The 15,998-nt window shown below is 46.3% G+C and overlaps 1 protein-coding gene across 1 annotated transcript in view; it reads right to left on the bottom strand.

Moving 5' to 3' along the window:
• Positions 1 to 6,808: 6,808 nt before the first annotated feature.
• Positions 6,809 to 15,998, bottom strand: part of LOC116982756 (SNF-related serine/threonine-protein kinase-like) — a 106,738-nt gene continuing 97,548 nt past the window's right edge. Inside the window, exons 5-6 of the mRNA XM_033036169.1 lie at positions 9,668 to 9,811; positions 6,809 to 8,607 (exon numbers count right to left, since the gene is read on the bottom strand). Coding sequence (XP_032892060.1) covers positions 7,530 to 8,607; positions 9,668 to 9,811 — 1,222 coding nt within the window. The 3' untranslated portion in view covers positions 6,809 to 7,529. The remainder of the gene's footprint in view (positions 8,608 to 9,667; positions 9,812 to 15,998) is intronic.

The following is a 15,998-nucleotide window of genomic DNA, read 5'->3' as shown; positions in this document are numbered from 1 at the left end:
GTTGAGTGCTAATCCTAAATTTATGACCCATTTTAACAATCTGTTTGGCAAGTGGGAATAATCTTTTATTATTTCCCCCCTCTCCTGCTTCATCAGGGCTTGGGTGCTCAGGTCTCTGACCTCCCTCTTACGTGTAATATTGCCTTAACTGGATCGCCATCTCAAACTATTCAGTTTTAGTTTAGTTTAGAGATACAGCCTGGAAACAGACCATTCAGCCGACTGAGTCCACGCTGACCAACAATCACCCTGTACGTTAGTTCCATCCTACACACTAGGGACAAGTTACAGAAGCAAATTAACCGACAAACCTGCACATCTTTGGAATGTGGGAAGAAACCGAAGCCCCCCGCAGATCCCCATGGAGAAGGGAGAATGTACAAACTCCGTACAGACAGCCCCCATAGTCAGGATCGAACCCGGGTCTCTGGCGCTGCGAGGCAGTAACTCTACCGCTGCGCCACCACGGAACAGCCCTTATAAAGTAACCGCCCTTATTTCTACAGCTCGAAAGTCCTTCTCATAACAAGTGACTAACGTTAGGTACACAAAATTGCTGGGGAAACTCAGCGGGTGCAGCAGCATCTATGGAGCGAAGGAAATAGGCGATGTTTCGGGCCGAAACCCTTCTTCAGACTGATGAATCAGTCTGAAGAAGGGTTTCGGCCCGAAATGTCGCCTATTTCCTTCGCTCCATAGATGCTGCTGCACCCGCTGAGTTTCCCCAGCAATTTTGTGTACCTTCGATATTCCAGCATCTGCAGTTACCTTTTGAACACAAGTGACTAACGTTGCTCTGAGGACTCCAGCAAAGGCAAGTATTTGACGGGACTGCGTTAACACATCCTCACATGCAGAACAGAGCTTCTTCTAAGCTCTCCTGACTTTAACACACAGGAGGTTCAAAGAACAAAGGATTAAGGATAAAAAGTTTTTGTGGTCAAGCTGTTAGTAGAGAAAATTTTAAACTTTAGCGACTGCACAAGAATCGGCACTTCCTTGTGTCTACTTAGATTCCTTGATGTTAAGGAATGAAGCAAAATGATGATCATGCCTGATAATGTTGCCGACCTTTTACATCACCTAAGCGTTGGTGAATGACAGAGTAGATTTGAAAGACCCACTGGCCTCCTCCAGCTCCTATTATTTATTTTCTTATATAGACATTAGTGATCTTAGTTGAGGGGTACAATTCAACCAGAATATTAAGAACGACCCCACCTCCATCTCTGCTTTACTCTTGAGATCTATTGTAGCTGCTCGAAAAGTGAAATGGATGTAAGTTTAATATTCAAGGCCAGTGGGATACATGTTTCAGCTAGGATATCGTTTTTGAAGTATAGATGCCCCAGTCACAGTTCTGGATTGAGGCTGAGGTAGGAGAAGCTCTCTCCAAACTCCCTGGGTGGATAATGTCCCAGATCGGGACCTTTCTCTGCCCTCTATTAAGAGTTTAGACTTTGGAAACAGGTCCTTCAGCCCATCAAGTCTGTGCCAACCAGCGATCACCCCATACACTAACACGATCCTACACACTACGGAGAATTTGCAATTTTTACCAAAGCCAAATGATTGAAAAATACCACGTGGAAACAGGCCCATCCGCACATCGGCTCCCTGGCAACCATCGGCTCACTGGTCCACACCGGTTCTATTTTATCCCACTTTCCCATCCACTCCCTACACATTAGGGGCAATTAACGGAGGCCAAATTACCCAGAAATCCATACGTCTTTGGGACGTAGGAGGAAACCGGGGCACCCGGAGAAAACCCACGTGGTCGCAGGGAGAATGCACAAACTCCGTACAGACAGCACCCATAGGCAGGATCGAACCTGGTCTCTGGCGCTGTGAGGCAGCAGCTCTACTGCTGTGCCACCGTGCCACCCAGTTGGCAGTACAGAAGTCCTACAACCCACAGAGTCCACGCCGATCTTTAGAGATCCCCCCCCCCCCACACTCCCAGATTCTACCACATGTTTTACCCCTCTCACCTTATAGCTATGACCTCTAGTGTTGGACATTTCCAACCTGGGACAAAAAGGTTCTAACCGTCTATGCTATCTAATTTTATATACATGTGTGTATATATTTATATCATGGTATATGGACACATTTATCTGTTTTGTAGTAAATGCCTACTATTTTCTGTGTGCTTAAGCAAAGCAAGAATTTCATTGTCCTATACAGGGACACATGACAATAAACTCACTTGAACTTGAACTTGAACTACGCCTCTCCTAATTTTATATACTTCTATCAAGTCTCCCCTCAACCTCCGACATTCCAGAGAAAACAATCCAAGTGTATCCAACCTCTATCTGTAGCTGAAACTCTCTAACCCAGATATCATCTGGATTTCTGTAAACCTCCCCTGCATCCTCCATGTCTCCCTGTAATGGGGTGACCAGAATTGCATGCAATACTCTTAATGCAGCCTAACCAAATCCCTGTAGATAGTACTGGAGTAACGTTTTTGAGTCGGGGCCTTTCTTCAGACTTGAAAAGTCACCCATCCTTTTTCTGCAGAGATGCTGCCTGACCCGCTGAGTAACTCCAGCATTTTGAGTCTATTTTCAGTATAAACCAGCATCCACTGTGCCTTTCTACACACAAAGCCCTGTCGAGCTGTATCAAGACTTCCTGGTGTCAGAAGTGTTTCACATGCTTGGACATTATTAATTTTTTGTTCCCCTGAAGCAATAAAAATAGCTTTTCAAAAATAATTGGCAAATTCATTCAAGGTCCCAGTGGATGTGAAAACAGAGTGCACTCGTAATGCACAGAGGGGATAAATTCAGAGCAGAATTAAACATCTCATCATTAGTGCGATGACTGTTTGAGGAAGGGCTTCAAGGCAATAAATATTTTCCTCATGAGTGAGATTGGGCACTTTTGGATGATCCATGGGGCTTTTTTTTGAAGTATTACTTATAAATTGTACCAGATTGATGTTAATTCATAAAAACATAGAAAAATAGGTGTAGGAGTATGCCATTTGGCCCTTCAGGTTAGCACCATCATTCAATATGATCTTGGCTGATCATCTAAAATCAGTATCCCGTTCCTACAGAATACAGAATATTGCTGATTGTAGCACCAATCAGAATGAATTTCACTGAGCAAGGAGGAAGATTGCCACAGCTAAATGTGAAATGCAATAAACTGTTAGCCCTAGAAATAAATAATAAGGGGATTGTATAAAGGTAGACAAACTGGAATAACATCAATAGGGCTCTGGCCTGCAATCCATGTTGGACAAGGATAGTGTACTCAGGGGTTAAAGTTCAACGATCAGAACTTATTTTTCCTCTGGAGTGAACACTGACAACAGAGAAGCACCTTAACGTGACAGAAGCAGGGAAGGACAACGCACAAACCGTGACATTATCTCCAGATTACTGGAGCTGGGTGGCGCAGCTGTACAGTTACTGCCTTACAGCGCCAGAGACCCAGGTTCGATCCTGACAACGGGTGCTCTCTGCACGGAGTTTGTACGTTCTCCCGATGACTGGCTGGGCTTTCTCCGGATGCTCCGGTTTCCTCCCACACTCCAAAGACATACAGGTTTGTAGATTAATTGGCTTTGGTAAAGATTGTAAATTGTCCTTAGTGAATCGGATAGAACCAGTGTACGGGTGATGGTTGGTCGACGCGGACTCAGAGGGGGAAAGGGCCTGTTACTGCACCACATCCCTAAACTAAACTATAACTACTGCAGGATCGCCCGTTCAACAAAATGCATTGATTTGCTACAGAAAGAGAAAAGCTGGTCACCAGAATGCCTGAAGAGGGGTCCCGACTTGAAAGGTCACCTATCCACCTTCTCCAGAGACCTTGCCTGATCCGCTGAGATGCTCCAGCACTTTGTGTCATTTTTTGATCACACATCGAGTTGTGCTCATTTAGGGAACAACTGCATGCTGAAGTTCAAGTGGCCAATCCGCAGTGTGTTTGTGAATGAAATGAAGGAAGAGATATGACAGTTGAAAATACTATTGCCTATAAAATGGATCCCATGGTGCTACACACTCTGTGTGCTGTGATTCGATTTCAATGAAAAATCATTCAGAAGGAACCAGTGAACATATTGCACTCCACGTGTCCAATACTTTCCTTTCTGCTCCTCTGTGTATCCACATGACTGCATGCAGCAGTCCAACATGCACAGTAGTATCTGATCACATACATGTGTGGACACTACTTCCATGACGTTCGTTGACATGTATGACCTGTGGACAATGCAAATGACTGCATGGTGGTGGGTGTGTATGGAACAAGCTGCCGTTGGGGCGGCCCAGCTCGAGGGTGGAACGGCGCTCCCGTCGGGTCGGCCCGGCTCGAGGGTGGAACGGCGCTCCCGTCGGGTCGGCCCAGCTCGAGGGTGGAACGGCGCTCCCGTTGGGGCGGCCCAGCTCGAGGGTGGAACGGCGCTCCCGTGGTGGCGGCCCAGCTCGAGGGTAACGGCGCTCCAGTCGGGGCGGCCCGGCTCGAGGGTAACAGCGCTCCCGTGAGGGCGGCCTGGCACGGGGCTGAGACGCTCACGTGAGGGCGACCCAGCTCGGGGCTGGAACGGTGCTCCGGTGGCTGAGACGGCGTTCTGGCGGCGGCGGCCTGAGTCCGGGGTTCGGCCGCGGGCCAGTGGACGACGTCGTCAGCAGCTGCGTTCGCTGGACTGGAGGGCGGCGGCTTCGACCATCCCGGGCCGCGGTGTTTGAACCGGCCCGTTCGCGGAGCTCGGTGAGCCGCGGGACTGATTTACCATCACCCGGTGCGGTATCGCCTCAGCACAGAGGGAGAAGAGGAGGGAAGAGACTGCAGCCCTAAGATTTTTGCCTCCATCACAGTGAGGAGGTGCTTGGTGGACTCACTGTGGTGGATGTTAATTTGTGTTTACTGTCTGTTCTGTTGTCTATTATTGTATTATTGTATGTATGACTGCAGACACGAAATTTCGTTCAGACTGAAAGGTCTGAATGACAATAAAGGAAATTCAATTCAATTCAATTCAATGTTGGCCTGCTGAGTTACATTGTGTCTCTTCGGTATAAATCAGTATCTGCAGCTCTTTCCTACAGCATCTGTGGAAGGAATGGACAATGTTTTGGGTCGGGACACTTCTTCAGACTGATAGGAGAGTTCCTCCAGCACTTTCTGCTTTACTCAAGATTCCAGCATCTGCTGTTTCTTCTATTTCCTTTTGCCAAATCTTCTCCTGTGCTCTCAAATGGACACACTGGAACCTGCAACCTTATTTTAAAAGAACCTATGGTGTTAAATATTTATTAGTATAATTATTTCTTCTGAGCATTTGAGGGGGTTGTGTAGTGGAGGCAAGTGGTCTTAGTATACAGCAACCTGCAAGGGTAATAAAGAAACACTTTTTTTTCCAAGAATATTGGCTTTGCTTTAGACTTGGAACTAGAGCATGGAAACAGGCCCTTTGGCCCACTGAATCTTCGCTGACCAGCGCTCCCCATACACTAGCACCATCCAACACACTAGGCACAATTTACAATTTTACCCAACCCAATTAACCTACAAACCTGCACGTCTATGGAGTGTGGGAGGAAACCGGAGGACCTGGAGAAAACCCACACAGGGAGAATGTACGAACTCCGTACAGGCAGCACCCGTGGTCTCTGACGTTGTAAGGCAGCAACTCTACTATGCCACCCCCTTGGCTTGGAAGGAAATCACATAAAAGATGCCACATAGAGGCAAACCCCTCGTCATGTCTATTCGAATAATGGAAACACATCCTTACAGAATTAAAAGCCCTAACCAGAAATGTGTCCTTACACAATTTATGATAAAAGAAATAAACAAACAAAAATTTAAATTTGACTCTTCCTTCTTGACACAAAAACAGATGATGCAGCTTCACTTCATGGAAAATTGTGATTCAGACCGTTTCCAGAAACACAACTCTCCCATAACTTGGGGGTCAGCTCTATTATCAAAAACATTATATTAACATTTGGCAAAATGTCTAATTTTGGCTACATAGTTAATCTCATCAGACCATCAGAATAAAAAGAGTGTGTAGGGAGGAACTGCAGATGCTATTTTACACGAAAGATAGGCACAAAATACTGGAGTAACTTAGCGGGCCAGGCAGCATCTCTGGAGAAAAGGAATAGGTGACATTTCTGGTCGACTCCCTTCGACAGAACGGCGTATCTTCAGAAAGATTAGGAATTTCTTGAGCCAGAGGGTGGCGACTTTGTGGAATTCATTGCCACAGATGTCTGTGGAGGCCAAGTCATTGGGCATTTTTAAAGAGGAGATTGATAGGCTCTTAATTAGCATAGGTATCAAAGGTTATGGGAAGAAGGCGGGAGAGTGGTGTTGAGAGGGAAAAGGAGATAAGCTATGATTGAATAGCGGAGTAGACTTGATGGGCCGAATGACCTAATTCTACTCTTATAATGTATGAACATGAACTTATATAAGGTCCTGAGGGGTTTTGACAAGGAGAATGTTCTCCTTTTGTGAGAGAACATGGAATCAGGAACTAGGTCAAAAAATGAGGGGTCGCCCATTTAAGATTAGGGGAATTTATTCATTCAAAGTTACTTCCTTTGTTTTCTTGTTATCATCCAAGACTTTCAGACCCATGGGTTATCTTCATAGGAGTAGAATAATTGATGGGCCAAATGGCCTAATTCTGGTCCTATGACGTATGAACTTATGGTGATTTCCAGAGTTTTCCAGAGTTGTCAGTATGAGAGTTAGGCATGCAGTGCGGTCTTGAAAGATAAAAACCATTGCTGGTGGTGCTGATAACAAAACAGACCCATGAAAGTTATTCTGCAAACACACTAGGTTCTTTTTAATATAAAGGTGACAATGAAAGAGGTACACTTAATATGTGCCCGCATCAGCCGTCGCTGTCACAGGGCTAAAGCTGGTGTCAGTGTACAATAATGTAAGGAGTAGATCTTGCAAATAACAACTCTTCATCAACTAATGGTGAACACATCTGGAAGTGTAAGGTGGGAACCTGGGTCTGTGCCTAAAGCGTACAAACACCACATAACTATCTACTTGGGTCCCAATATGGACGGGATGGTTTTCACAAATCAGATGTTCTAAAATACATTATAAAATGCGAAGACTCCCCTCTGCACCTTGTTACAACCCAGACAGGAACACCAATTTTTTTTTAAATTTAGCTTATACCCGTTATTTTAGTTAGAATGAAAAGAGCTGATATTCCAACCACGCTTTTGTTGGGAAGTCTAGACCCACAACGTCGCTCTGGGTGTGCATTGAGCCATCTCCACCTCAAAATGGTTGGGGAATCACGCACAGTGCACGCCCAGACCCCCGGCAGTGGGTCAGACTGCCCTCAGGGAGGGAACAGCCAGGAGTAACCTCCATAAGGCCATCCTTTCCAACCCCTTACCACAGTGCCACCCCCTTTTCTGACAAAGATGATACATATTTACAACCAGAGTGTGTGCAGACACCCGCACACCCCAAAGTACATCAGTTTTCCTTCTTTTCCTAAAAAAAAAAAATCCCTAAATCACATGACAACAGTTGAACTGTCCGAAAGAGAGGAGATTCTCTTTGGAGTTTGGCTTGATCTTAAAGGAAAGCGCTTTCTCACAGAGGGGGATCTGCAGTATCCTGTCCCTAATATTTACATTCTTTGACCGGGCAGTGTCGAGTTTATTCACAGGGTCCGCACTGCTGTCAGAGCAGGCACTGTCGTTTGATAAGCCACTGTTCTCAGCTATTTGATCAATCAAGTGCTTTGGGCTTTCGGCTCTTGGGCCTTCACATTTGTTAAGCGGCAGCGGTAAGTCAGGGTTGGGCTGGGCGGGTAGAGTGAGTTGGGTGACTCTGCCATCGGGGCATTGGCGAGTGTGCGGGCAAGGGGGTGGCTTCTCCACACTGATGTCGCTGACCTGCAGCAGCGGCCCTTTGCTGCTGGTGGTGGTGGTGCTGTTGTTGTTGCTCTCGTTCATCAGGTTGATCGGCCGATTGCCGAAGTAATGCGGCAGCGGCTCCGATTTGCCGGCCCACCGACTGCAACAGAGCGGCCCCGCCGCCGAAGCCCTCACTTCCACCGAGGAGCTGCTGACCTCGGCGGCCCGCTGGCAGCTCCAAACCTCCCGCAGGAGTTTGCCGTCACCGCCAGCGCCAGCGCCCGGCTTCTTGTCCTTGGCGGGAAGGCCCAAGATGGCGCCGCCGCCGCCGCCGCCGTCCTCACGGGTTAGGCCTCCTCCGCATGGAGCTTCCCTCACACTCAGTCTCGGCGCAGCTTTCACCTCCACACGAACCACCTCCTCCTCCTCCTCCTCTTCCTCTTCATCTTCCTCGCTGATCTGCTGGAGCGCCGACACGTTCTTGGGCATGACGGACGCCTCCAGCGAAGAGCGCAGGAGGATTCTCATGGGCGACGGCCCGTCCTCCGCGCTGCTCGCCAGCTTTACGATGTCCTTCGCGCTGCAGCCCTCAGTCTTGTCCGCCATCTTCTTCGCCGGTCCCTTCACGTCTGCCGAGTGCTTCAGCGAAAACCCATTGTGCGTCTCACTCAAGGTGCTGCCGTCAGTGGCATCTCCAAAGCTGCCATCTGTCGCTGACAGGGATGACCTGAAAGAGAGCAAGAGCAGGAATTGAGAATTATATATTTTAAAGGCGAAGAACAACAAGCTGTTGTCGGGCATCAAAGAACCCGGGCCACTCCCTCATTTCCCCTTTCCCATCGAACAAAACATATAGAAGTGTGAAACGCACACCTCCAGATTCGGGGACAGTTTCTTCCCAGCTGTTATCAGGCAACTGAACCATCCTACCAAGGACTAGAGAGCAGTCCTGAGCTACCTCATTGGAGACTGGACTAGACTATCTTTGATTGGACTTTACTGAACTTTATCTTGCCCTCTAAAACTCTGAACTATAACAGCCTATTGCACTTTATCTGTTTATTTATGTGTATATGTATGGTCTATGCTATACAGACACACTGATCTGTTCTGTATTTATGCTTACAATACTCTGTTGTGCTGCAACAAGTAAGAATTTCATTGTCCTATCTGGGACACATGACAATCAACTCTCTTGACTTGACTAAATGTTATTCCCTTTATCATGTATCTGTACACTGGATGGCTCGATTGTAATAATGATTTGTCTTTCCGCTAACTGTTCAGCACACAACAAAAACTTTTCACTGTACCTCGGTGCACGTGACAATCAATTAAAGTCAAATGAATAGCCCGATGAAACTTCTCTCTGGTTCCCGAAACATTTCCAGCAGAACAACGCAAAGTGAGGAATATTCTCCTCGTTGGTTGAATGTTCCATTTTGGTGGGATTCGGTAAGTCAGCCACTGCTCAGTGAGGTTCACAACATTGGGGACTGGAAACTTTCCCATTGAGATCACCATAAGACATGGGAGCAGAAAAGCTTTTATCGCGTACTACTCAGTCAGTGGAAAGGCTATACATGATCGAGCCATCCACTCCATTGTAGCGATACATGATAAAAGGAATAACATTTAGTGCAAGATAAAGTCCTACTAAAGATGTCCGAGAGTCTCCAATGAAGTAGATAGTAGTTCAGGGCCGCTCTCTAATCAATGATATAATGGTTCAGTTGCCTGATAATAATCCGTGCACAAATGTTTCCACTGCATGGAATCGGCATTACCTGCACGGCACGTGGGAAGGCCAGTTGTAGTCCAGGTTAAGGCTCCGACTCTGGGTCTGTTTCTCCTGCTTCTCTCGTAGGATCCTCTCCGCCAGCAGGAAGTAGCTGGCCGTGATGTGGTTGTACTTGTCAGCTTCTAGAGCCCTGGAACAGAGTGAAAAACAAATCACCTGACTGCATAGCAAAGTGGCCAAAGAGAACGGGAACACAATCCCAACCTTGCTCCCATTGAAAAATACTTTGTTTCTTCTTTGGAAACAATAGGTCAACTGATTTGTTTATTGAATATGTTGAAAGGCTAATATGGGCCCCTCACATTTTACACATGTTTCATTATGCATTTTTAGAATAAAGTGCGTATTTCATTTAATACCAAAGCCCGATTTACACGCATATATTGTTGGAATACCGCTCACAAATTTACACCTGGCAGCATAGTTGTGTATATGTTTAATTTACAGTGCTTTTGAATTGCAAGCTGCTTTTCAAGAACATATCCCCCATGTAAACGCGAGCTGCCTGTCGTCCAAATCCCAATGGCACGCCACAAGTTGGTAGAGTTACTGCCTCACAGCATCAGAGACCCCGGTTCGAACCCGACTTTGGGTGCTGTGTGTGTGGGTGAAATTTGCACCTTCTCCCTGTGACTGGATTTCCTCCGGGTGCTCCGGTTTCCTCCCACATCCCAAAGACGTGTGGCTTTGCAGGTTAATTGGCCCTCTGTAAAATTGTCCCCTAATGTGTAGGGGGGAGTGGATGAGAAAGTGGAATAACATTGAATTAGTATGAACGGGTGATGGATGGTTGGTGTGGACTCAGAGGATAAAGGGCCTGTTTCCCTAATGGCTATATCTCCAAAAGAAATTCCAGTCCAATGGACATGTGTTGATGGAAATGCCGGTCATATCACAAAACCCTTACTGGTTCACTAATCTCCTTCCTGCAGTGTTATGTTGCAGTTATACAAGGCCCTGGTGAGGCCACAGTTGGAGTAGTGTGTTCAGTTTTGATCATCCTGTTATAGCTGGAAAGGGTGCAGAGAAGATTTAAGAGGATGAAGAGACTGCCCAGCTTGTCTGGCGAATCGCCTCATCGCCACAACTGACCAACAAGCACCAAGACATCGCTTGGCTGGCTGTGAGAGGGGCCCTCAGTCAGATCCATCCTACACTGTCAGAATCTTACTGCTAGTGCACACTGGCCTTGGGAGCAGAAGTAGGCTCCCTGGCCTTGAAAACCTCCTTGCCATTCAATGTCATCTCAGTGGCGCAACAGTAGGGTAGCTGCCTTACAACGCTGGGGACCCGGGTTCGATTCTGACTACAGGTGCTGTGTGTACAGAGTTTGTACATTTTCCCCGTGACCTGCGTGGATGTGCCAGGACTTGAGGACCTGAGCTATATGGAGAGGTTAGGCAGGCTCGGACTCTATTCCTTGATGAGCCGGGGGATGTATAGAGGTGTATACGATCAGGAGGAGCATATATAGGGTAAATGCACAGTCTTTTTCCCAGAGTAGGGGAATCTAGAACCACAGGACATAGATTCAAGGAGAGAGGGGAAAGACATAATAGGAATCTGAGGAGCAACTTTTTCACACAGGGTGGTGGGTATATGGAATGAGCTGCCTGATGAAGTAGTTGAGGCAGAAACTATAACAACATTTAAAAAGACATTTGGATAGATACATGGATAGTAAAGGTTTAGAGGGACATGTGCCAACTGTGGCAGGTGGGAATAGAGTGGATGGGGCACCTTGGTCAGCATGGACTAGCTGGGTGGAAGGGCCTGTTTCCATGCTGTATAACTCAATCACCTGGTCCGCAGGTCCAGAAGCTCAAATCTCACACTCACGTTTAAATGCTTCTCACAACAAAGGATGTACAATATGCAAAGATTCATCATGCGCAAGAATAACATTCTTAAAAATACATTAGGGGAAGCTGGTTTGTGCAGATAAATTCAACTGCAATTTTATCTTCCCACACAAGTAGCTCAATCACTCACAAATAATCTCCATTCCCTGCAATTTTAGCCTCTCGTTCCTTAAAAACTCTTATCTCTCTGCCTACAGATGTTAGTCCTCTTCCTGAAATTAATTCCTGATTAAACGGCCGATATTGCCCAGTTCCAACCTTCCTTTCTGATCATTGGCGATTAAAGTCAATAGCTGACATGATCCAACACATACAATGTCTCACCGGTCCTCGTGAACCTGCATGCTGCCTTAGTAATAGACCTTCAAATGTATCTTATCAGGCTATGCGTGGAGCCAAAGTACGTGGGAACTGTGTTACTACCCGGCTGAGGTTCTACTTGTCCCCGGTGTTGCGAAGGATGGGCTTGGCTCAGATAACGCACAATGTGCCAGTCAGCTGGACATTGCCACATCATCTGCCCTTCGTGGAAAGGTTCTTCCAGACCAACACTTTTGACCACAAGTCCATCGGGCAGTGGTCAGCACGGAACGTCCTTCAGGCACTGCAGGACAAGGACTCGTGGATTTTATGGCTGGCGGTGAGAGGGGGATCCATCCAGTCAGATCCATCCGGCACCCTCAGTCTTTTACTACTAGTGCACACTGCCCTACGGAGCAGGAGTAGGCTCCCTGGCCCAGAATACTTCTCTGCCAGTCAATGTGACGCAATCAAAAGGAGAGGATAGAAGATAATAATAGCACAAAGCTGACTTTACTTTTCAAAACATCAGTATAACTGATTCAATTACTATGTTATGGTTCTCCAGTAATCTATTCGGCTTTGAAAAGATTTAAACATGTACTCATTCCCTCAGCCAGGTGTTAGTGTAGCTTATTGCACTGGTAGCAAATATTAACAAGGCATATTTACACTGCACTAAGCTAAAGGCTTCTTTCTACACAGCATTTACAGGCAGGTGGGATTAGTTTAATTTGGCATTATGGTCGGCATAGGCAATATGGGCCGAAGGGCCTGTTCCTGTGCTGTACTGTCCTATGTTCAAACATCCATTCTTTTCAAGATTTTAAAGCCTGGATTGTCACTATTTCTCCTGGTGCCCAGGACTTGTAGGTGAGAGCCCAGCTGCATAATGGCACTGATGAAGCACTGTTGATGCAAGGCATCCACTTGAATATCTCATAGCAGAAGAAACAGTTCAGAGCACGATGGTGCACCAGGGTCCTGGGTTCGATCCTGACTACGGGCGCTTGCATGTATGGAGTTTGTATGTTCTCCCCGTGACCTGCATGGGTTTTCTCTGGGATCTCCGGTTTCCTCCCACACTCCAAAGACCGGACAGCTTCTTCCCTACAGCCATCAGGCTATTAAACACTACAACCTCATATAGGTTCTGAACTACAATAGACTATTATTATTATTGATGTTGCACTTTTCTGTTTGTTTTTGACTATGTGTGTGTGTATATATATATATATGGGTATGTTGTAAGTATGTGTATATATACACACTGAACTTTTCTTTTCTCTCTCATTTGTCATATTATACTGTTTGCATATTCTGTTGTGATGCAGCAAGTAAAAATGTCATTGTTCTATCTGGGACATATGACAATAAAACACTCTTGACTCTCTTGACCCTTGGAGAGGGTCCCAGAGGAGGCTTACAGGAATGATCCCAGGAATGATTGGGATAACATATGATGAGCGTTTGACAGCACTGGGCCTCTACTCGCTGGAGTTTAAAAGGATGAGGGGTCACTTCATCAAAACTATCGAATAGTGAAAGACCTGGGTAGAATATCCAGAGGGTGGTGAATCTGTGGAATATATTGCCACAGACGGCAGTGGGTATGTATAAAGCGAAGATTGATAGGGTCGTGATTAGTAAGGGCGTCAAAGGTTACGGGGAAAAGGTAGGAAAATGGGGTTGAGAGAGAAAAAATAGATCAGCCATGTTTGAACGGTGGAGCAGACTCGATTGGCCAAATGGCCTAATTCTGCTCCAGTGTCTTATGGTCTTTGATGATACTGGCTGCCTATAGATATCTATACTGATGAAACATTGTTGACATTGGGGACTTCTGCCTTTAACTACTTAAGTTTTGCAACATACCAACATGGGATAGGACATTAATCACTAGGACTGAGACTGATAGAAATGTCATTGATCTGAGTTGGCAGATGCGGAGTGGCACGGTGGCGCAGCAGTCGATTTGCTGTCTTACAGCGCCAGAGACCCGGGTTCCATCCTGAGTATGAGTGGAGTTTGTACAGGGCCTGTTTCCACACTGTATGTCTAACACCCAAAGAATTCCGGACCTTTGGAATTCCATACCTCAGAGGGATTGAGGAAACCAATCGTTTTTTTGACCAACAAGGATTTGGAGATCAAATGGAATAATGGAGGTGAGGGAGAAGATTGGCTCAAGGGGCCACATGGGCCACCCTGTTCCATTTTCCTTTGTTACAATGCGCTCTGTATCTATTTCTGTAGCTGATCTTTGGGTATTACTTCAAACCAGCCATGCAGTCCTCTTGGAGAGCACCAGATGGCATCATGAGCTAAAATTAGCTATGATATCATTCTGGTGCAATATCTGGTGAAGATTAAGTGACAAGGTCATTATTTCAGGGTAAGGAGGCTAATAAATTATATACAACAGAAATAAATCCACGCTTTCTCTTTCCCTCCTAAACATGGGTTGGTATCTCACTGAGAAGTTATCAGGAGTGCTTGGTTAAGGCTTCAGAGATGTAAAATGCATTACCGTTCACAGCAGCTACTATGGTCTTAGAGTTGATCCCACATCCATTGTTTCTCATGGCAACGTCTTTCAATTGCCGCAGATGTACATTCATCAGCCTGAACATCCCCCGTGTGGGCAGCAGGGCACACTTTCCAAATGGGGCCATGCAATGTTCTTCCTGATTCACGCACAACACGATAGGGGGCACCTCCACCACCAGCGTCAATGAAGACCCCACATCTGACCACTTCACGCCTCCACTGCGGGAGATGCACCCTGCTTCCTCGCATAAACTAAAGCTTTTTCTCCATTCTAGAAACAAAACGTACGGAGGCTATGTGGCGCAGGGGTAAGGTCGATGCCTCACAGCGCCAGAGACCCGAGTTCCATCCTGCCTACAGGTGCAGTCTGTATGGAGTTTGTATGCTCTCCCCGTGACCGTGTGGGTTTTCCCCGGGTGCTCCAGTTTCCTCCCACACTCCAAAGACGTGCAGGTTTGTAGGTTAATTGGCTTTGGTAAATTGTAAATTGTCCCCAGTATGTAGGATAGTGTTAGTATACGGGGTGATCGCTGGTCAGCATTGAGTTGGTGGGTCGAAGGGCCTGTTTCCACTCTGTATCTCTAATGTCTAAAGTCTAAAAGCATTTATCGTATTAAAATGGTCAGCTCAATCCAAAAAGCCCCGTCCAGTTCATTTCATGACTTTTTATTTTGGAGATTGAGTATCAACATATCATCGAGAAGTGAATTAATACCCAGACATTGCTTGGGCAAGAAAAACACTTTGAGCAGTTATCGCAATGCCAATCAGCTTAAGGCTTCATTAATCCTACAATGAGCAATTTTACTTCAGTGTCATACTTAGGGATATATTAGCAATAATGACATGATGACCTAATTATAAAGCTCTCAGTCTGACTGCCCTGGAGCCTTGCTCCTAACCTTGCCATGGTGCATTACATGCTGCATTAGAGAACAAATAGGTCTGCTCGTTGTCACAGTAAAAATATTCGACTGCAGTTGAAATTGGAACGGAAGGGAAGGCAGAGAGTCTACACCTCACTTGAACCCCAGCCTTGCTCTTTCCTCCCCTCCATCCCATGCAGGCTGGCCTACCCCCAATGGGAGCACTTCCGTGGGCCCCAGTTAGGTACATACACCTGATCCAAGATGGCTCCCAACCCAGGCAACTCTTTGTGCACTAGTCACAGAAGTGGATCTGCAAACATGCTTTACAATCGCTCCACAACAAAAGCTTTTCACTTTACCTCGGTACACATGATAATAAACTGAACTCTAACGAAACTCTGAGCCAGTGGTGCTCCAGTTCTGCCGAAGCTGGCTGACGAGAATGATCCCAGGGATGACTGGATTAACGTATGAGGAGTGTGATGACTCTGGGCCTGTATTCGCTGTAGTTTAGAAGGAGGAGGGGGAGAAATCTCATTGAAACTCATAGAATAATGAAAGACCTGGATAGAGTGGATGTGGAGAGGATGTTTCCAGTGGTGGGAGAGTCTAGGACCAAGAGGGCACAGCATCCGAATAAAAGGATGCGCCTTTAGATTGGAGATGAGGAGGAATTTCTTTAGCCAGAGGGTGGTGAATCTGTGGATTTCATTGCCACAGATGGCCATTATAAGTG

This window comes from Amblyraja radiata, chromosome 17 (genome assembly GCF_010909765.2).
Source record: "Amblyraja radiata isolate CabotCenter1 chromosome 17, sAmbRad1.1.pri, whole genome shotgun sequence".
Lineage (NCBI taxonomy): Eukaryota > Metazoa > Chordata > Chondrichthyes > Rajiformes > Rajidae > Amblyraja > Amblyraja radiata.
The sequence above is the reverse complement of the archived record's forward strand: the minus strand, read 5'-3'. Positions and strand labels throughout refer to the sequence as shown.